At 32.0% G+C, this 24343-nt stretch overlaps 1 protein-coding gene across 9 annotated transcripts in view; it reads right to left on the bottom strand.

Annotated features, from left to right (window-relative positions):
- Positions 1-24343, bottom strand: part of DMD (dystrophin) — a 2285006-nt gene that overhangs the window by 1428409 nt on the left and 832254 nt on the right. For all 9 annotated transcript variants that reach the window (XM_031963631.1, XM_031963630.1, XM_031963635.1 and 6 more), the window contains 2 exons: positions 6383-6624; positions 2430-2610 (listed from right to left, as the gene is read on the bottom strand). In XM_031963631.1, the coding sequence (XP_031819491.1) occupies positions 2430-2610; positions 6383-6624 (423 nt within the window). The remainder of the gene's footprint in view (positions 1-2429; positions 2611-6382; positions 6625-24343) is intronic.

The following is a 24343-nucleotide window of genomic DNA, read 5'->3' as shown; positions in this document are numbered from 1 at the left end:
AAAAAAATCCTTAAAATCATTGCTATTTGAAAATAAAAAGAGTCATTTTAGAAGAAAGTTAGTTCTCCAACAATGAAGGTTGGATGATCATATTTAGGGAATAGTTCACAGTGTTTAGAATTAATTTTAATCTGGAAGGGAATTTAGCAATCATCTAGTACAACCTTCTCATTTTACAGCTAAGGAAAGTGAAGTGAGGTGACTTTTCCAAGGTCTCCCAAGTGGTTTTTGAATTCCTGTCCTTTGCTATAGGCTTTTTACTGTGCCACATTAAAGTCTCAATACCTAAATTTGTTTTATCAGGAAGTTACCTGGTATCCTAGTAATTAAACTATTCCAGTTGGTATCATCAAAAAGACCATCACGGAAATCCTACCTAAGTTGCTAATGGTATAAATCTGAGGAAATCATAACTTCACTTTTCTATTCTCAGTTCCCTTTTATGTAAAATGGGGATAATAATAGTTTGTATCTCATATGGTATCTCAGATATCGCATGAACTACATGTCACAAAACTAATTGCATTTTCTTGTTTTTTAAATAAAATTCTTATATATATGTGTGTGTGTATATATATATATAGCTTTTATATTGCCTAAACTCTTTTATTTATCTATTCTTGACCTTTTCCTTCTGAAATAATCACTTCTAATACAAAAGATATTTTATAAAAATAAAAAGGACAAAAGGGAGAACATATCCTAGCAAAACCAATCAAATAAACAGAGAATAAGACAAAATATGGATTGCTCCAAAACTGTGGACCCATCTATTCAATAAGTCCTGGAATGTGCCTCTAACTTGGAGTCAAGTTTATTCTTTTTTAATTTAGTAATATCTGACCCTTATTTTATGAGAGTCATTCTATTAATTTACATTGTAGTTATTTTATGTATTCTTTTCATGGCTCTGCTTACTTTAATGTGTACTTTTACATTATTTCATGTAAGTCCATCCGTATTCCTCTGTATTTTTACATTTATTTTAATAATGTGTATCATTTTTATTTTTATGTCTGCTTCCCTGAACACAATCAGTTAATAAACATTTATCTGGCACTTACAAGTGCTGCCAGAAACTTTTCTAAGCACTGAGGATACATTGAAATGTAAGAGATGCTTCCTGTTCTTGAAAGCTCAGAGTCTAATGGGAGAGATGATATGCAAATGAACTTGTACAAACTACATATAGGGAAAGTAAGAAATCAACAAAGGAAGGCTCTAGAATTAAGAGAGATCAGCAAAGGCCTTCCATGAAAGCAGAATTCTATGAAATTTGAAAGAATCCAGGGAAGTCAGGAGATAGATGTGGAGGGAGGACATTCCAAACAAGGGGAAAAGCAAGCAAGGATGCATAGGCTAGGATTCTTTCCTTACATCTTCACCACACATCTTTCCCCTCCTACTATTACCAAACATTGGAATGTGTTTTATTACATTTTTTATGTGTTGCATGAATATTCATTAGATTGTAAGCTACTTGAAGGCAAGGATATCTTTTGCCTCTAGTTGTATTCCCAGAATTTAGCACAGTGCCTGTCATTCAGTAGGCACTTAATAAGTGTATATTATTTATTTGATTGTATAATTAGATGTAGATACCTACCAAGTTGAAAGAAAGATCAACTAAGTGCCTTTCCTTTTGAGGAAATCAGTACCTCCAGACTCAGGCTTTGTACCTGGACTGGGTTTAGCAGAGATGGGATTAAAGAAAGTACCAAAAAGAGAAAACAGAAAACTTTACTTTCATTATCTTATTCATACTAACACACATATATAGTCTTTTAAATATAAAACTCTTTATATTAGAGTTTTGGAGAGGAGGAAATGCTAGAGTCTAATGGGAAAGAAAGCCAGGATGAATTTATCCCCTGTGAGCAGATGACCCTCATCAGATACAGTTTCATGATATGAATAGGATTTGGACACAATGATCTCTAAGATGCTATTTTATCAACATTTCTAAAATGGGAGAGACACAGGCAAGTTTCCTTACTATTTCCTCTAAAAAATAATTTCATCACACACTTAAAATAAAGTTGATTCTTATTTCAATCAATAAGATAATGTAGTGTAGTGTTCAGAGGACTCAATTTGGAATAACAATAATTCAAATACCAGTTCTGTCATTATGTAACCTAGGACAAATCACTTGTACCCTCTGAGCTCATTTGTAAAATGAAGAGATTGACTAAATGCCCTTTGAAGTGCCTTCCATCTTTAAATCTATTTTAATATAATTCTGATGTATATATGTTTTCATGTATATATATGTATATATATGTACCTATCCATATAGTAAATAATATATAGTGTAATAAACAATGTAGATATCTGTCTATCTATCTATCTGCTTATCTGTCTTCCTACCTCTTTATAGGAGAATGCCAAATTCAGCAACACAAATCATCAGAAATCTTTGTACTTACTAGATTGAAGTTGATTCTCTCTAGACTGTAGATCAGAAAGTATTTGTTTAAAATGGTTTGTAAAAGCAACAAAGTCTGCATCCAGGAACATGGGGCATTGTTCTTTTTCTTTCAATGCCATGCTTTGAATTTTTAATCGTTCAACTTGAGGCTGAAGAGTTGACAGGCGAGCAACTTCATCCTATACCAGAGAAAGAACACTTTAGAGTATTTTGAAAGAAAATAGCATTTGTACATTGTATACATTATAATTTTGCTTTGTTAAAGTTGTTAAAAGGCAACAATATTAGATTATCTTTTTCACTCAATATGAAAAAATAGATAAACATAACCATGATTACTTTGATGAACTCTAGTAACAGGCAATTAAATCAAGAATAACAACTTTCTTCATTCTTATCATTACATATATGATTTCTCTATCCATTCTAAGATGACAATTTATAGCATAAATATATACAGCAATAAAAATGACCAATGAAAGACTTTCAATTCTATTCACAAGTATTTAAAACAAATTTTATCTTTTTTGTAGGTAACCTTAGAAATTACTTTTCTAGCCTTTTTTTAATGTGCCATCTAGTTATAAACATATGCTTGGGATAAAAATTCACTCAAAAATTCTTTCACAGAATAATAACATTTAGAGTTGGAAGGGAACTCAGTTGCCTTCTAATTGAACTTAAAAAATTCACATTGTCACATGCTCCCAAAATGGACAAACAAAACCACTAAGACAGCCATTCTACTGCTTGGATAGCTATAATTGTTAAGATGCTTTTCCTGACATTAAGTGTACATTTGTCTCATTACATCTCTCAGTCACTTCAATGGTATCGGGGCCAAAACAGAATGAATCTAATCTTCCATATGATAGCTCTTCTAATAATTAAATATGTCTATCAAGCCCTTTTCCATCCAAGTCTTTTCTTTTCCATGCTAAATTCCTTTAGCCAATTTTCATTGGGTATTAGCTCAAGGTTCTTTATAATCTTGGATATTCTCTTTTTATGAACATTCTACCCTCATAATATTTTAAAATTCTAGTTTTGATACTAAACCCAATACTTTAAATATAGCATGGCCAAAGCATGGGATGTTTAGTGCCTTAAGCCTGGAAGCACTGCCTCTCTTAATCCAGTCCAAGATCATGTTAGTTTTTGTGACTGCCACATCACACTGCTGACTCATATAGAATTCACCAAAATCTACTAAATATTTTTTTCAGGCAATCTTTTCCCTAATCATTGCTTCCCTATCTTTTACTATTGAAGTTTAGATCTGAACTCCATTTTAAGACTTTGAATTTTTCTCTATTGAACTTCAACTTACAGATTTAATGAGAATTATGTTGTAAATTTTGTTTTTATTTTGATTTTGATTTTGGATCCTGACTAACATTCAGTATATCAACTTTTTCTTCCTGGTTTCTGTAATCTTCAAATATGAAGATCATGCTAGCTATATCTTTATCCAAGGCATTGTTAAAATGTTAAATATCAGAAGACCAAACATGGATTTCTTAGATATATACTAGAGATCGCCTGCCAATATTATATTAAACCACTGTAAACTATTTTGGGAATCCAGATATTTTATTAGCTCTGCATTCATCTAAGCAAAGTATCAGCTAGTCCACATCTCTTTAAATTTTCCACAAGAAAGTATGAAATGCTTTATTAAAATATAGACAAACGTTGTTCTTGTTCAGTTGTTTGTCAGTGGTGTTTAATTCTTTGTGACTCTGAGATTTTCTTAACAAAGATATTGATGTGGTTTGCTATTTCCTTCTCTAGTTTACTTTACAGATGGGAAACTAAGCCAAACAATGTTAAATGAAATGCTCAGGATCACACAGCTATTAAGTGTCTGTGATTGGAATTGACCCCAGGAAGATGAGTCTTCCTTACTCCTTACCTCCATACAACCATAATATGTATTTAGCTTTCCCATAGGCAAACTACATCTTTACAATCTACTTATTTTTGCAATCCTATCCAAAAGAATAAATCCAGAATAAACCTATTCTGGACATATTTCTTCAAGCCATGTTTATAATTACAACTATAATATGTAATTAATAAATATATAATATATAAAAATAAATATAATATAATATATAAATATAATTATAATCTTTATAATTACCATGTACTTTTCATCTTTGTATTCAATAGCTTTAATCCCATCTTTTATAACCCTATCACCTATAAATTTGTTTATTTTGAATAAAAAGTGATAAATGTAAATTTAAGATACTTATAATAAGGAAATATACATACATACATAAATATATATATATAATGGCTACTTGTACAAAGATGGTTGTGTTTTGATTTGTATGACTGGAAAGAATATACATTTCTGTGGGATGACACATCTATCAGAATATTTGATACAGCGAAATTACTCATAAAAAGAAATAGATTAATTTCTACTTCATATTGTAACCATCCTAAAACCTTTGTCGTACATTTGTCCAAGATAATAGGAATGGTCTTCAAAATAACATATCTGTTTTTGACCATGTAACGTAGGGACATCAGCCCCCAAACTCTGGGTTTGTGCTTTGCTATTCTCAGCAGCCTGAAATACACTCCACTACACAAAATTTTCCCTGATGACACACACATATATATAATCCAGAAGAATGAAAATATTTAGGGAAAGATATCCAGGTAACCAAATTCACCAAAATAGTACTGCTCTGCCACATAGTTCTCACACAGTTCTCATTTTCACTCTTGTCAATGTAATCTATTCCCTAGTCTAGGGACCAGTTCAGTAAAACATACTCTGAAAACTAGGATAGCTCTCTTTTTATATGCTGCCTACAGGTAACTCAGAAAGGGAAAGAATCTATTGCCCTTGGGATATGTATATGTGGGTATGTGTATGTGTGTGTGTGTGTGTGTGTGTGTGTGTGTATCAATGTGTATCAGTGCTGTGCATACATTACCTAACCAGTTTCTAGTCTCTATTCCCTCTAATTTATCCTAAATAATTGCCTTCCTAAAATACCTTTATCCACTGCCCAATAAGTTAAATCCAATTTTTATCATTTAAGAATATTCATTTCCTGATATCCTACTTATATTTCCCTTTTTTTTCCACTTTCATGGCTACTCATAGACATATTTTCTAAAAAGCACATACTTTATTGGCACACATATATGTCCAGTACAATAACTATGGTTAGGAAACCAGTTTTTTTTTTCCCCTAGATTGCACTATGATATACTTTCTTCCTATGGGGTTCTCCAGATGTCTATCTTTGTGCCTCACATTTCTCTGCAGACACTGCACAACAAAACATCATTTCCTGAAGTTTTAATCCCTCTCTTGAGACCCTTCTCCCACTTACAGTCTCTGACTTCTTCATTACTCTGAAGAAATGGGAGGTGCCATCCATTTTTGCTTAATCAGGAAGGAGGAAAATCATAGGCAAGCTGCCCTTTGTGGGAGGAAGTGGGTATGCAAGATAGACAAGAGGGAAGGATGGAGTGATGCCTAAATTTCTATTCCGTAGAGCTTGTTGACAAAGTGACTGTAATAAAGTAGCTGCCTTATTAAAGACATACTCTTCTTCATTATAGTGCTTTTATGTATGAAATCTGCCAAGAAGTATCACAAAATTGAATGGTGATTCTTCAGGGGGCATACTGCATAATTTCTCAGCTGCCTCACTGACAAAGTTGTTATACAGTCTTGTCCAGTAGGCAAAAAATAGCCTTAGCTGCTTTAAAAACATCCAAAGGAATTTGATGTTTGTATGGTAAATGTTTAATCCCACTTCTTTTACCCAAAGGCCAAATTAATTGATCTTTACTCTTATTAAGTTGTTTGAAAGGTGAAAGACTTGTTTATAAAAACAAATGGCAGTCATGCTCTGAAAAGATGGTAGCAAAACATCTTTCATACTGATACTAAAAAGATAAGGGAAAATGGCTCACCTTACAGTTTTTTAGCTGCATTTTTACTGCAGCAGGTTCTGCAGCTGGTGTGGCTTGTGCTTTCACCCAGTTTTCAGCAGTGGTTGTCTGCTGCTCCAATTGCTGTAGCTGAGTGTAGAAGGTAATGATGTTGTTCTGATACTCCAGCCAGGAAAGTCTTTCATTTAGCAACTGACAGAACTCAATCCATCGGCTGTTCAGCTGTTCAGAGGCTTGCTTGATGTTGTCTGCATTGCCGCCTTCTACAAAGACAGGGTGTTCGTTTTAAAATACTTGTCAGCATTTTCTGAAAATTAGCAAATCTAGAACAGCAAAGCATTTGATTTCAAAGAAGTCAGTTTCTAAGTGGACAGAAGCTTTAAAACATCAATTTCAAATCTGACCTATAACTCATAAGATTTTTTCTTTTATCAAAAAGTGATGAAAACATAAATCAAATACACGAGAAAAGACAAGACATGGAAAATAATGTTGAACAAAAGCTTAATGCTTAAAACTGTGGGTGATTATGTAAAGGGTAGGTGGAAGTTTTCCAAATTTATGGTTTTGTTGTGGATTGGAGAGAGGGCCTGACTGGTTCAGAAGTAGAATGACATCAGCATAGTGAATTCCCTTTATGGAAACTCCTTCTATGATACTAATTGGTGATTCCTTTATGATCCATAGTCTTAAAAAGATTTCAGGAACCCTGAGAAATTAAGTGACTTGTTCATCATAACACAGCTAATATGTCAGAAATGGGATTTGACTCTGATTGATGTTTATAGTTATTTTATAAAGTATAGTTATACTTTTTATTTCATTTTGTGATTTAAGAAACTTAAAATCAAAATATTATTTCTCAAAAATGTAGATACCATTAATATCTTTCATTAATGATCAAAATTCAGAATATTTACTGTAGACCTAAGACAGTGAAATTGTTAGAAGACAAAACAATCCCTACAGAGTAAAGTTACATTTTTTGGAACAAAAATAGATCTAAAGCTTTTTCAATTTGCCTACATTTGATAAATAATAGGTAGGATTAGTAGGGAGGGAAAGTAAACCATATTCACATAAATAAAAATATGATATGAAAATAAAATATTAAATCACAAAGTATATATGCATAAAATTCACATAATGTAGATTTTAAAAATCAAAACACTTCAAAGTCAAGTAATTCTAAATGCAGACTTTCATAGTTATATGTATATGTTCATCTTTGATACATAGTGCTGTAGTCTATTAAATGATAACCTTATATATTAAGAATAGTGGTAGAATGTAAGAGGAATTGGCTCTATAATTTCATTGTTAGGGTGAACTGTTAGGTATGGAAATCCCCTCTAATAAATAGGTCAGTGTTTTCTTTGCAATTTGTAGTTTCAGATTTGCCTACAGTATTTGAGAGGTTAAGTAACTGGCCCTGAACTACATAGCCACAATGTGTCAGAAGTGAGATATGACAAAGAAGAAAAACAATTCAGGAAATGATTTAGATCTGATGAATTATCCTGGTGACTATAAGTTTGTTTCTAGAACTGTGATTTCATTTCTATAAAGAATACACATACAGAGGGAGGCAGAACCAAGATGGCAGAATAAGGCAGGGATTCAGTTATCATTTCCCCAAACTCCTTCAAATTCCTTTAAATAGTGACTCTGGATGGGAGAGTATTATGGGAAGATGGCAGAGTAAGGTGGTAAATTTGAAGTTCTCCTGATTTCCCCCACAAATAGAACAAATCTGTACCTCAGGGCCTACAAACACTCCAGATAAATCAAGAAGACTCGGGACAGAACTGGGGTCTTTCTGACACCACCGAGAAAATCTGAAGAAAACCACTAACTGGAGATTAATCGGTCTGAAGCACAAACACCTCTAGGCTAGCTCAGCAGAAACACTGGGTGGGGAACCCTCAGGTGTGACTGAAGCCTTAGCAGGAAGCAGTGAAATTTTCATAGATAGTCTGTGGAGTGAAGGTTTGAGTCTGGGAAGATTGAGCTATCTTTGGCTGATTGAGAATGCCAGGCCCAACTGTGCTGCTGAGACATGGCCCTGACAGAGGTCCTCAAACTACGGCTATGAGCCAGATGTGGCAGCTGAGGACGATTATCCCCCTCACCCAGGGTTTCTTTATTTAAAGGCCCACAAATCAAAGTTTTTGTTTTTACTATAGTCCAGCCCTCCAACCGTCTGAGGGACTTTGAACTGGCCCCCTATTTAAAAAGTTTGAGGACCCCAGGGGCCCCTGAGAAAGAAGGAATCAACACCCAGTGAGTGCAGAAGCCTGGGGCAGGGACTCTGCCGACTTCTAGCACTTGTATGAGCTCTTGACTCCCAAGAGTGAGAATCTGAAGGAAAGCTTGAGGCACCATCCTCCCACCCTATAATTAGAGGTACTTGCACTAATATTGTTTTTATTATTAAAAATGAATCAGCAAAGAAGAAAGAACCCCATCACTGAAACATATTATTGGAAAAGGGAAGATCAGGATTCATCTTCAGAGGAAGACACTTTAGTAAAAAAAAAAAAAAAAAAGAATAATTAATTAAAAATAAAAAAACCAAAAAACTTCTACCCCAAAGAATAATGTGAAATGGCTCCCTGTCCAGAGAGAATTTATAGAAGAACTCAAAAAAGAATTTAAAAAATCCAATGAGACACTGATGAAAAACAATAAAAACAACAAAAAACTATCCAAGAAAAACAAGAAGCTTATGAAAAAAAAAAAGTTAACCCTCTGGAAAAAGAATCTCAAAGATGAAAATAATGCTTTGAAAATGAGAATTTGGCAAGGGGAATTCAGTGAAGCTATGAAAAACCAAGAAATAACAAAACAGATCATAAAGAAAGAGAAAAATAACAGAATGTGAAACTTCTTATAAGAAAAATCACAAATTTGGAGAAGAGATCAAGAAGAAAAAATATAAGGATAATTGGACCACAAGAAATTTATGACCAAAATGAAAACTTTGACACAATGATGCAGGAAATAATCCAAGAAAATTGTGCTGGAGTGTAGAACACTAGAGAAAAATAGAAATAGAAATAGAAAAAATGCACTTATCACTGCCTCAAAGATATCCTGTGTGGAAAACACAGGAATATTATTGCCAAATTTGGAAGCCCCTAACTCAAAGAGAATATTTTGTAAGAAACAAGGGAAAAAAAACAAGTTGTTACTGGAAAAAGAGGAAAAGAAAGGCATAATGGGTTCACACTAAGTGGCTCAAAACACCTATTACAATAGAGGGGGGAAAGGGAGAGGGATGCTCACTGTCTGAAGTTTGATTTCATCAGTTTTGGCTCCAAGAGGGAATAACATAATCATTTATTTAATCTTATAAAGTAGGAGGAAAAAGAGGAAAAGAATAGAGAGGGACAGGATAGAAGCTAGTTCAGAAACACTAGGTAAAAAGGTAAGAGAAGGGGATGGGGTTGATAGAATATAAGATTGAGGGTGGAGTGGGTTAAAAAAATACAAAGAAAAGGGGAGGGAAGGGTGATAGGAAATAAGATAGTGGATGGTGTGGTTAAAAAACACATTAAGGAGAGGGCAGAAAAAAGAACAAAAGTATATATAGAGGGAGACAATAGGATGGAGAAAAATACAGACCGGGTAATCATAATTATTAATGTAAATGGGATGAACTCTCCCATAAAATAAAAGCAAAATAGCAGAGTAGATTAAAAAAACAGATGCTACTTGTTTACAAGAAACACATTTGACACAGAGATAAACATACAAAGTAAAGGGAAAAGGCTGGAAGAGAACTTTTTATAATTCAGCTGAATTTTAAAAAAGCAGGAATAGCAATTCTGAGCTCAGATAAAGCAAAAGTAAAAATATATCTTATTAAAAGAGATAAAGAAGATGAAGTAGTAACAATACTAAATGTGTATGCCCCAAGTGGAAGAGCAGGTAAATTCCTAGAGAAAATTTTAAGCCAGTTACAGGAAGAAATATACAGCAAGAATATTCTAGTGGGGGACTTCAACATTCCCCTCTCAGAATCAGACAACTCTAACCACAAAGTAAACAAGAAAGAATCAAATCCATAATTTCGTTGAAAAAATTACATTAATGATACAACATACCAAAACCTATGGAATGCAGCCAAAGCAGTTCTTAGGGGAAATGCTATATCTCTAAATAGTTACACAAATTAAAAAGAGAAAGAATAGATCTATGAATTAGGCATGCAACTAAAAAGCTAGAAAAAACAAAAACCCCAATGAAATACCAAATTAGAAATTTTGAAACTTAATGAAAGATTAAATAGAGATTAAGAAAACTATTGAACTAATACACCAAACTAAGAGTTGGTTTTATGAAAAAACCAACAAAATAGAGAAACCTTTAGTTAATTTGCTCAGAAAAAGGCAAAATAAAGAACAAATCACTGGAAGCAAATCAATGAAAGGGGTGAAATCACCACCAATAAAAAAGAAATTAAAACAATAATTAGGAGCTATAATGCCCAACTTGGAGCAAGTCTCATACTCTAACTGAAATGGATGCATATTTACAAAAATATAAATTTCCTAGGTTAACACAAAAAGAAATACATTATTTAAATAGTCCCATTTTAGAAAAAAAAATGAACAAGTTATTAATGAATTCCATAACAAAAAAATCTCCAGCGCCAGATTGATTCACAAGTGAATTCTATCAAACATTTAAGGAACAAGTAATTCTAATACTATGTAAATTTTTGCAAAAAAGGTAAAGAAGAACTGCCAAATTCTTTCTATGACACAAATATGGCACTGACACCTAACCAGGAATGGCCAAACATAGAAAGAAAATAACAGACAAATATCCCTAATGGATATTGATGTAAAAATTTTAAATAAAATATTAGCAAAGAGATTACAGCAATTTATCAGCAGGATAATACATTATGATGACATACTTAGAGAATCCTAGAAAATGATCCAAAAACCTATTGGAAACAATTCATAGTTTATTTTATATCCTGCAACTCTGCTAAAACTATCACAAATCATCAGCATTTCTATATATTACTGAAAAAGCCCATCTACAAAAGATAGAAAGGGAGATTCTATTTAAAATTACTGTAGACCAAATAAATTACTTTGGGGTCTACCTGCCAAGACAAACCCAAGAATTATATGAACACAATCACAAAATTCTTCTTTCATGCATACAAAAAAAAAGATCCAAACAATTGGAAAAATATCAAGTGTTCATATTTAGGCCAAGATAATATAATAAAATGACAATTCTGCTTAAATCAATCTACTTATTCAGTGCCATACCAATCAAACTGCCATAATATTATTTTATAGAACTAGAAAAAATAATAAAAAATTAATCTGTAAGCACAAAAGGTCATGAATATCAAGAGAATTAATGAAAAAAAATACAAAAGAATTCCAGTTTAGCAGTATCAAACCTAAAACTATATTATAAAGCAGAAGTCATCAAAACCATTTGATACTGACTAAAAATAGAGTGGTAGATCAGTGGAGTAGATTAAATATACGTGGCACAATAACCAAAGCCTATAGCAATCTAATATTTTATAAATCAACAAACTCCAGCTTCTGGAATAAGAATTCAGTATTTGACAAAAATTGCTGGGAAAATTAGAAAATAACATGTCAGAAAATTGGCATAGACCTACATCTCACACTCCATATCAAAATAAGGTCAAAGTGGATACATAATTGGGGATAAATGGTAATGCCATAAACAAATTAGGAGAGCAAGGGATAATTTACCTATCAGATCTTTGGAGAAGGGAGGAATTTGTGACCAAAGAAAAACTAGAAAACATTATGAAAGATAAAATGGACAACTTTAATTACATTAAATTAAAAAGATTTTATACAAACAAAACCAACAGAAACAAGATTAAAAGGGAAGTGCAAAGATGGGGAAAATATTTATAGACATTATTTCTGATAAAGCTCTCATTTTTAAACTATATAAAGAACTGTATGAAATTTATTAGACTACAAGTCAATCCCCAATTGAAAAATGGTCAAAGAATATGAAAAGACAATTTTCAGATGAGTTATCTATAGTTATATGAAAAATTCTCTAAATCACTATAGATTAGACAAAAGCCAATTAAAACAATTCTGAGGTATTACTTCAAACACCTCAGATTGGCTAAGGTGACAGGAAAAGATAAATGATAAATGTTGGAGGGAATGTGGGATGGAGTTGTGAAATAATCAAACCATTCTGGAGAGTGATTTGGAACTATGCCCAAAGGACTATAAAACTGTGTATATCCTTTGACCCAGCAATGCCATTACTGGATCTGTATCCAAAGGAAACCATAAAGGATGGGAAAAGACTCACATATGCAAAAATGTTGTTAGCAACTCTTTTTATGGTAGCAAAGAATTGGAAAATGAATCAATGCCCATTAATTAGGGAATGGCTGAACAAATTGTGATATATGAATATAATAGAATATTATTGTTCTATAAAAAACAAGCTGATATAGAAAGGCCTAAAAAGATTTATGTGAACTGATACTGAGCAAAACAAGCAGAACCATGAATATATTGTACACACTTGCAAGAATGTCCAATGATCAATTGTGAAAGACTTGGTTCTAACTCAGCAGTTTAGTAATTGAAAGCAATCCCAGTAGACAGATTTTGGACAGAAAATGCCATCTAAATCCAGAAAAAGATCTAAGGAGACTGAATGTAAATCAACATATGCTATATTCACTTCTTTTTTCTATTTTTTTAATTACTGCCATGTTTTTTCCTCTTGCTCTGATTTTTCTGTCTCAAAATGATTCATAAAGCAATGTGTATTAAAAATAAATTTACTACAATGAAAAAAAAAAAAACTTATCAGCAGCTACAATAAAAGACCACAGGTCCTGGAATCATATCTACTGACAATCAAAAGAACTAGGCCTGCAACCAAAAATACTCTAGCAAAATTATTTATAATTCTGAATGGGGAAAAAAAGGAAATTCAATGAAGTTGCAGATTTTCAGGATTCTCTGTTAATCAAAACTGAATTTAACAGAAAATTTAACAAATAAGATACAATTTGAAAGATAAGTTTTAAGAAACTTAATATGGACAAACTGTTTAAACATGGAGAAATTATTTATGGTTTTTTATATATGTATGCATATATAAACATTTATGTATATGTGAATTCATATCAACAATAGGGTAGTTCAAAAGATAGAATATCAGAGTTAAGATAAAAATAGCAATTATACAAATGTGGCATAGAGGAAGAATATACAAAGACATTAGAGGGGGGAGGGTGGCTCATAGTTTTGAAAACCTACTTACATTCTGAATGGATTCAGTAGCTAACACTATATATACCATGAAGGGTATTGCATCCTCCAAAATATATAAAGAAATAAGTGGGGAGGAATAGGTGGATGAGGAAACAAGGGATGAAGGAAGAAGACAAGGGAGGGATCATTAGGTGGGGGAAGCTTAAATAATAGCAAGACAAATTATGGAGCCAAATTTAATTAAAGAGGCAGCAAGGTGTGTGTATGTGGGGTGGGTATGGGTGTGAGTGTAGGCATGTATCTACATATGTATACATATATTTTTTCTTAAATGTAGATTGCTTAGAATGGGGGGGTGGGAAATGAAAGAGGGGAAAATGAATAAAATAAATAAGGTGTGCAGTAAAGAATCAAAGAACAATTTACAAGGAAGTAAAGGAAAAAAAGGTCATTCATGAATATAATTTCTTCTACTAATATGTGTGTGTGTATACATACATATATATATGTGTGTGTGTGTATATATATATATATATATATATATATATATACATACACTTTCTTAATCTGTTATATGTTTTGAATCTTCCCACCAGAAAGGTGTCATGCTGGGCACATGACAATGTTCTCTTTTATTTTACTTTATCTTGTTTTGATTTTCTTTTCTGTTTCCCCCCTTTTTTTTCTTTTTTTTCAAATTAAAAGAAAAGTAAAAAAAAATAATGACCCCCCCCAAAAAAAAAATTTAGAACATCAGAACACACAAAGAAATCAAGTAGAATAATTTTCAAGCAGAAAGCAACTTAAAATGTCAGAAGGAGATTTATGGTGCACTAGGGTGGGAGTCCAGAATGCAGTCCCAGCACAGACTTTGCCAACATAGCCATGGCCTCAGTGGCAGCAAAGCAGAAATGAGCCTTTGAGCCACTGAATCAGTGGTAGCATCGGCAGTTTCCTGCCTCTTAGCCCAGAGACAACAAAGACAATTTAGAATATCAGCAGGAAAGACTTGTCAGTAAGATGAAAGGGTCTTGGGAAAACAGGATTGGGCAGGGCAGAAGTGGTAGCAGCAGCTTCCAGAGGCCTCAGCTCACAGGAAATCTTTTGAGTAGCACTGAGAAAGGATTCTATTGCTTTAGCAGACTATAACTTATAACCACCGTGGACAAAGGACCTAGAGTTCAAAGGCAGAAAATAGTTTTTGTGGCCAAGTCCCTAGAAGTATCTCAGAAAACAAATGTGCGAACCCCCTGAAATTTGGGATAGTACAAATTTGGGACAGTACACAACCTGGAAATAGCACCATGTTTTAATAAAGAGTTAAAAGCTGAGGTGGGGAAAATGAGCAGACAACAGAAAAGGATTCTGATTGCAGAAATTTACTATGGTGACAAAGATGATTAAAACAAACACTCAGAAGAAAACAAAGCAAAAGTTCCTATACCCAAAACTACCAAGAAGAATAAAAATTGATCTAAGGCCATCCAAGATCTCAAAAGGGATTTTGAAAATCAAGTAAGAAAAATAAAGGAAAAATTGAGAAAAGAACTGAGAATGATACAAAAGAAAATACAAAAAGCAAATGAGAAGAATGCCTTAAAAAGTAAAATTGGCCAAATGAGAAAGGTACAAAAACTCACTAAGAAAAAAAAAATTGAAAATTAGAACAGAGCTAGTGACCTTATGAAAAACCAGTTAACAATAAAACAAAACCAAAAGAATCAAAAAATAGAAAGAATATAGAATATCTCATTGGAAAAACAACTGACCTAGTTGTTAATTAATTTAATTAATAAAAATATTAATGTACCTGAAAATCATGATCAAAAAAGAGCCTAAACATCATATTTTAAGAAATTATCAAGGAAACCTGTCCTGATAATTCTAGAACTGAAGAGTAAAATAGAAATTTGAAGAATCTACCAATCACCCCCTGAAAGAGATCCCAAAATGAAAAGGAGGAATATTATAGCCAAATTCTGGAACTTCCAGGTCAAGGAGAAAATACTGGAAGAATTCAGAAACGATTTAAAGATAGAAGAGCCACAATCAGAATAACACAAGATTTATCAGCTTCTATATTAAAGGATTGCAGGGCTTGGAATATGATAGTTCAGGCAGTAATGGAGCTAGGATTACAACTAAGAATCACCTACCCAGAAAAACTAAACATAATGGTTTCTTTAGGGGGAAAGGTGGATATTCAGTGAAATACATGAGAGGATGATGCTTGTAAATTATAAGAATTTTCCCATTATTATGGCAGTTAGAAAATATATATATATAGATAAAGGGCACAGAAGTGAATGGAATATAAAGGAATAATGTCTAAAAAATAAAATTAAGGAATGAGAGAGGAATATACTAGGAAAATGGGAAAGGGAGGAATGGTATAAATTATCTGCTCTAAAAGAGACAAGAAAAATTAATGGAGAGGAAGAGGGATAAGGGAGGGGGAATGAGGGAATTTTACTCTCATCAGAATTGACTTAAAGAGGAAATAGCATATACATTCAATATGAATATAGAAATCTATCTTATTCTGCAGAGGAAGGAAAAGGGAGATGGAAAGGGGGATGGGTGATAGAAGACAGGGCATGTTGGGGGAGGGAATGCTCAGTAGCAAAACACTTTTGAAGAAGGTCAGGATGAAAGGAGAGACTTACAGAATAAATAGGTGAGGAAAATATAGTTAACTATTGTAATTAGGGAAAGAATTTTGAAGCAAGTTTATCTTTTGAAGATCTCATCACTCAAACATATAGAAAACTGAGTCAAATATGTGTGTGTGTGTGTGTGTGTGTGTGTGAATCTCCAATTAATAAATGATCAAAAGATATGAACTATGCACAAAGGGCTAAAATATGCATATCCTTTTACTTAATAATACCACTTCTAGGTAAGAATCAAAGAGATTTTTTTAAAAGGAAAAAGATTTCCTTTTCTTTATTTATAACAGCCTTCTTCCTCAGGGAAAAGAATTAGAAATCAATGGAATACACATCAATGGGGGAATGACTAAATAAATATGATATTTGATTATTATGGAATATTATTATTCAGTAAGAAATGATGAGCAGGATGCTCTCGGAAAAACCTGGAAATTACTCCATGAAATCAAGCAAAATTAAATGTACCATGTCCAAAATAATAGCAATGTTGTGGGATGATCCGTGGCTGTGAATGACTGCTATTTTCAGGATTATAATGATGCACCAAAACTCTGAAGGATTTATGATTAAAAAAACCAAACAAACAAACAAAAAACTATCCATACCCAGAGAAAGAACTGGTTGTATTTGAGTATAAATTGAAGAATACTCTTTTTTTTCAACTTTATTTTTCTTGAAGGATTTTTTTTTTTTGAGATGGGGAGATTTATGTTTTCTTTTATAATACGAGTTTTATGGAAATGTTTTATATAAGTTCACATGTGCTTTCTAAATGTAGGGTGGGCATCAAGGGAGAGAATCTGGAACTAAATGTTTTAAAAACAAATGTGAAAAATCATTTTACATGTAACTGGGGGAAATAAAAATATTAAGTTAAAAAAAAGAATACATATACACACATCTATATACGATATTGCAGTGTGAGATGACATAATATAAATACATAAATCAATGTAGTAAAAGAACAATTATTACAACTCACATTTATATTGTACCCCCAAATTTATAAAATATTCATTAGAATATAATTACATGATAAGAAATTCTGCGTGGCAGATAGGGTACTGAATGTGTAATCAGGAAAAACTGAGTGCAACAATACCTCAGACACTTACCTATGAGCAAATCACTTCTCATCCTCAGTTTGCTTATTTATAAAATGGGAATAATTTTATCACCTAACAGGGTGGTATGTAATAATTAAATGAAACAATATGTGTAAAGAATTTTTACTAATCTTATAATGCTATATAAATATTTGCTATCATTTACCTTAAAAATAGTGGTATGATAATTCCATTTAAGAAGTTTACATATAAGTTGAGGGTTCAAGAAAGAATTCATGAAAGCAGTGATAGAATTTTGACTGCTGCATCAATTTCTTAGTTAGATCAACTTACTTCAGGAAGAGGGAACAGTATGAAAAATGATAAGAGCTTAAAATATGTGAACATATGTAAGCATATTTTATTCACAATATTCACAAAAGTAAATATTGAAAACATTGCCAAATGAATGTTAAACTAAGTTTGGATGCAGACATTGGAAGTCCAAGGTGAAAAAGAACTCAGTTCAATTAAAAAATGTTTATGGTACATTTACTATATAAAAGGCACTCTGCCAGATACTAAAAATATTTCAATACTAAGACACATCTGTGATCTCACAAGTGTGGTTATAGCAAATTTTCAGGTGACAAATAGAAATTATAACATCCATATTGTTCTGTGCAACTTGTAATTATATTTTATCATAAATCATGAAAAAGTTTATACCCAATACACTAAGGACTTTTTTCTCTCAATGTTGCATTGATATCAATAGAACATATGATTATGGCCTATTGGTTACTATTCCTATGTGACCACCTCATTTTTCTTTTTTGTAGTCTTTGATATATTAAAAATCGGAAAGTCATCAAACAAGGGTATCTCTAGTTTATATTTCAAGAAGTCAAGATTTTGACAACTTTGAGAGACACCTATTTAGAGGAGAAGCTTCAAGTCAGTATTTTGATCTATATAATACATTTCTTAGAGTAAATTAAGAAAAAAAGATCATGGAAAGTTCTTGTAGCAACTTTTTTTTCAGTTAGTTGTGTGTCTGGAAAGACTATCTGCAATAGAATATAATTTATAAAAACTTGTCATTTCTCTTCTCATATTTTCCTCAGGGATGTCTTTGATGTCTTTGTAGTTAATTCTTTAAAAGATTTTTTTTAGATATTAGAAAGATAAATTCGTTTTTAGTTGTTAATATTTCATCCATCAATTTTTTAAAAAGTAAAATGCATGATTTTCCCTCAAAGGTATCACAAAATAAGACCAATTAGGGAAAAAATGTAAAGGAAAAAGATAAAGCTGATTTACAGAGAGTGATGGAGTACATTCATGCATATAAAATAAGAAATAGATAACGAATCAGAAAGGCATACTGAGAAGAAAAGCACAAAAAGGACAGGATCATCAACTTAGAGTTGCTAAGTACTTTGGAGCCATGGGAGACCTCAAAGTGAGCAGTGCTAAGGAAACCAAAGGATGACAATGTCAAAGGCTATAGAGAAGGTAATGGAAGATGAAGGCGAAGGAAAAGGGCATTGAATTCAGCAGTGAGACAATTTCAATAAGGCAAAGGAAATGTGTATTAAGATGATTGTGTTTTTAGCAATACTTCATATTATGGATTGCAAAGAAGTTAAGAGCTAGAGTGATATTTTGTGATACCCAATAGCCTTGGTAAAAAATAATAAGTAAATAAAGGAGCATGAAAAGAGTGAGAATTAGAAGGCAAGTAGGAGAACTGACATAATATTCTAACTAATTGAATATTGGGGATAAGAGAATAAAGAATCAAAGATTTTTCTAAACCTCTGAATCTGAATTATTGAAAATTGTAATGATAAGTTGAAACATATGTAAAGGGCTGAAACTATGAAAAGGTATACTTGAATCAGACAACTGAGCACTTAAGGCTGATTACCTCTTCTATATGAGACAATGACTATAAGCATATGTTTGGAAAAATTTCTCTTCTCACTGTTTGGTGTTTACTCAATGTTTGGTCTTAAAATAATCATAGGCAAGAGATAGAGGGTGGGGTGAGACAAGCCAGAGTCACTTGGCAGCATCAGGAGGAGGAGAAAGGTAGAGATTCTGAACTCCAGAATCAAGAAGAGATCTTTGGCAAAACTCCTGGCAGTTTGCCTGCTTCTCCCCCTAAAGACCAAGGACTTTTATTTATCCTGACTCTGGCTGATTCTGAGGCCTCCAGGGAGCTAGGCTGGATTTTACAAACATATATTAGGGCATATATTGAATTTGGGGCATTTATGAGATCTTCAGTTGGGGATCACCAAATAACAGAAATTTTTGACTAAATCTCAGGAGGGTAATACATATTTTTTAAGTAGTAAAATTTAAGAAACTTAATTATTCCTAATCCTCTCCATCATATCTGCCACTTTTCTATTCCTGTATTGCCTTTTAAAAATATTATTTTAGTATTAGCACTAATTACTAGCTTCCAAGTTATTTAATCATTCACCGACCATCCCAGTCTACATCTATGATAAGAAGTCTTAGTCAGAAAATATGGCTAAAATATATATAAAGTAGTTAGTAGTATAAATCACTCCTTTCTGCTGAGGTCCACAATAAATTAAAAAAAGCAACATAGTGACAATAGAGATGACATATTTCCAACTATAAAAGTAATCCTTGGAAGGAAAAGCTGCAGATTTTCTATATTCTGTATGGAGTTTAAAGTCTAATGTGGGCTGCTTTATTGCAGCTTTTCAGTACTTATGTAGTCAGTTAATGATATGATGGTTTGCATGTGGTAGCAGGCCCCTTTATTATATTTAATTTTAAATGGTAAATTTAAATGGTAAAAAAAAATGGTAGTTTTGAAAATCTGTGATCAATAAACATGTGATCCTCATTACAACAAGATAAAATGAAACAATAAAGAGAAGTCAAAATAGTCCATCAATTGTTTCTTCAATACAAACATAATTAAGGACAACAAATGGCTCAGGGACATTTCTTTTTAAAAAAAAGTAATTAGTAAATAATTAATACAGGAGAAACAGAGCATATAAAAATTACAAAAGACCTCTACAAGTGTTTTTGATGGATTTAAAAGATTAGATGATTAGAGAGAAAGACAAGGAAAATGTGGATTGCTAATTGATAGAGAAAAATAAATCATTAAGAGAAGGTAGAAAACAAAGCTATCTCTGAAAAAGGGGAAAGGCTTATCTTCATCCAGAGAAAGAACTACTGAGACTGAATGTAAATTGAAGCATACTATTTTCATTTTTTTTTTCCTTTCATGCTTTTTCCCTTTTATGCTGGTTTTTGTTTCAGAACATGATTAATATGGAAATATGTTTAAAATTATTGTGTGTATAAATACATATATATGCATCTATTTTATATATTATGTATATTGGGCACACGCATACATATATCAAATTGCTTGCTGTCTTAGGGGGAGACAGGGAAGGAAAGGAGGAGAAAATTTTGGAACTCAAAATCTTACAAAAGTGAATATTGAAAACCATCTTTATATATAATTGAAAAAAATAAAAGGCTATTAAGCGAAAAAACATAAAGGAAAGGCTTGAGCAAACAAAGAAGAAAGGGAAGCCCACAGAATACATGACTAGTCAAAGGAGAAAAAAGAATTTGTGGTATAGCTTGTAAGGAGCTTCAAAAGTTAGAAAATAAAATTCTTTAAATGTAGGAAAAGAAGAAAAGCCAATTACTGGTAGCATAAGTTATTGCCTGAAATACAAAACAGGTATCTAGGGATAAAAAGATTTACAAAAAGTCTAAATGAAAACTTGATCTTGAATTTTATGAAGAGAGTTTTTACAGAAAATTTAATTATAATATTAAAAATATGTCTTGGAATTTAATGGTCAACTGTCAAGATTAGATCATGATTAGACATCTGATTCAGTGATGATAGATGTTGATGATAGATTTATCCTTTCAATAAATTGATAAAAGGATATGCTAAAAATCTTTAATGTAAGTAACTGTCATCATGAATAAATAGCATCTGAGAAAGCATCTTTTGATGTACTCTTAGAAAAAACTTGCCTACAAATCCAAAGTATGAATGAATGTGACTTTTCATGTAAAATATGTTCCTATTTCACATGCTTTGTCACATCATACATTTCCTAATTTTATAAAAATTCCAAGCTTCAGGGTACTCTTAAAGACAGTAATTTTTAAAAAAGGTTAGGTGATCTGAGGCTCAAGGGTAGTAGGTGATTTGTCTATTATGTCATAACTGTTTTCATAGGAATCATTTGAACTTGGGTCTTCTCGAGTTTATCTGCCACATCACATTGCCTCTAAATCAAATCAATACTTTATTTCACATTGAAAATTCATATATAGTTTTTTTTCTAATGTACACATATTGCCTACAATAAAACCAAAACACATAGCACAAAATGTTATACAGTTCCCTTAAAATACTGCTTTGTATGAAGGAAGTTCAAATCTTAAAGTAAAATTAGAAGTAGGATTCCTATTGAGATCCATGTACTGTTATACTTGAGATAATTTCTTGAGATAATAGTTTTAAAGGAATATCTTTTAAATATTTTATAATAGCACGCATGGATTCAGAGAATTTTAGAGTTGGCAGCAAAGCAGAATGGAATAGGGAAAAGACTGCTGGACTTAGTATCAGGAAAGCGCCAAGTCCAAAGCCCCCTCACATTTAGTTGCCGGACCACAGGTGAAACACTTGAACCATAATTTCATCAGCTATAAAATACTTATATAACATGGTTGATAGATAAAAGTAGATACCATATATAAAGCATTTTTTCAAACTTTGGATTACTGTATAAATGGCAAAATCATTATAGAATATAAATTATACATTTTATAGTTGAAACTATATATTTTATAGCTCAAAGGAGTGACTTGCTTAAGGATATATGATTTTCACTCATTCCCAATTCTTTGTCACCTTATTTGAGTTTTTCTTGGCAAAGATACTGGGAGTTATTTGACATTTCCTTCTCTTATTTTTATAGATGAGGAAACTGAATCAAATAGAGTTAAGTGCCTTTCTCAGGGTCACATAGCTAGTAAATATCTGGGCCAGGTTTGAACTCATGAAGATGACTCTTCCTGCTTCCAAGCCCAACATTCTATTTACTACACCACTTAGCTGCCTAAGACATTTGATTAGGAAATGAGAAAGCCAGAAATAATTCAGGCCCTCAGTTCCCACTGTCCTCTCTCTGTGTCCTTCTCTCACATGGAAGGATTGTGACTAAATTAGAGCACTAAAGACTAAAGACTTAAATACTTAGTACATTGATATAATCCATCACTAAGTTGTTCTCATTGGGAAGAAAGAAAAAATTTCTGAAAAAATATGAAATTTGTTTCCTTGACTTTACACTGATGTGATCAACTTCAGATTTTCTCTATTTTGAGTTAAAATAAGAAAGTTAATTCTATTTTACTGAATCTAATATGGAATGATATGATATTCAGTTTTATTATATATTTTAGATATGATTAAAATTCAAGATTTTACTGCTTTATTCACTTGTAGAATTCTAGTATACCAGTGTCAGTATAAATGTTTTTTATTAACTTTTAAAAATGCCAATTACCTCAAAATCTAACTTTCTATTTTATTTGTTTGATATTTATTTGATATTTAAACAATTGCCAACCAAGGATATTGATACTTATAGAAAATATTCTGTTGTATTAGAATCTCAGGGATAATTTTTTATAATCCATTCACATTTCATATTCTAAACAGTCCCTGGAACAGTCTCTGAATAAATGCATTGTTCTCAAAGGAAATGGATCATTAGTTGAAGTGCATTCATTAATTTTATTATCTGTGCCCTACGCATACCAGACTGCTAAAGTATTTTTTAATTGTGGCTATACCCAACATCCAAGTACTTTGGAACTGGCACTTAATGTGAAGAATACCTCTTTGAGAATGTTCATTTTTACTTGTGAATCCAGGATAGAGTAATGTAAAATTTGTGTTTTTATAAATCTTGGCATACAAAGGCATTTGCAATGACAACTTAAAGTGAAGCTGGCTAATAAATGCTCTTCTTATTTTGAATGTACTTTTTTTTTTTAAAGCACCATGTCATTACAAACTCATTTGGCATTCAATTTAATAGCCGCTTTCATGATACAAATTCATTCATGAATCCATGAATAGAGGGGGCACATATTGGAGTCTAAATTACCAGAGGCTTCATTTAGAGTCAGTTTTGTTTTCATAGTGTGACTTATCTTTCTATTTTTAATGTATTCTTCCAAGATTACTACTTTACATAAAAGGCAGGCTGAAATGTATACATGTTATTGTTTGACCTTTTCTCCTTTTTTCTATATCTAAATGTCCCTGAACTATGACAGATATTGTATCTATATTTCCCAATTTATCTTTGATTTTCCCTATTTCACAACCAACTAAATAAAAAATTCCTCCTAAAATCTTAAAGTGCAAAAACAATTAATTTCTCTAGACAAACTCTATTTTGAGACTAGAGCCATATGAAGTCAAGGTTTATTAAGTGTACACAGTATATAGAATGTTGCATTTTGTAGTGTGGAGATTTACAGAAAAATGGAAACAAAATTACATGAAATTTAGGAGGGAATAAACCTTGTGGAAACAGTGGATGTGATAAGTGTGGAAAATAGAAATTTCTTTACCCCCTTTATGTCGAGTAAAGGAAAAAAAGAAAACCCTCATAGTCAAGCTAATAAGGTAGAACAGAAGCATTTTCCATCAGGTCTAGACTACTCTATTGGATCAGTTATGTACAAAATCATTCTGTATAATTCAAGTTATAATTGTATAATACTAATACTATTTTTAAACCACAGTCTAGTCCTTAAAGAGTAATATTTCTTGAAATATACTTTTAGTTTAATAATCTTTATTGCTTATATTTAGTATATTATTTTTTCCTCTATAATCCTTGATTATCACATAGGAAAATATCAACTAATGTTTGAGAG

The sequence above is a fragment of the Sarcophilus harrisii genome, chromosome 3, assembly GCF_902635505.1.
Source record: "Sarcophilus harrisii chromosome 3, mSarHar1.11, whole genome shotgun sequence".
NCBI classification, from domain to species: Eukaryota; Metazoa; Chordata; class Mammalia; order Dasyuromorphia; family Dasyuridae; genus Sarcophilus; species Sarcophilus harrisii.
The sequence above is the reverse complement of the archived record's forward strand: the minus strand, read 5'-3'. Positions and strand labels throughout refer to the sequence as shown.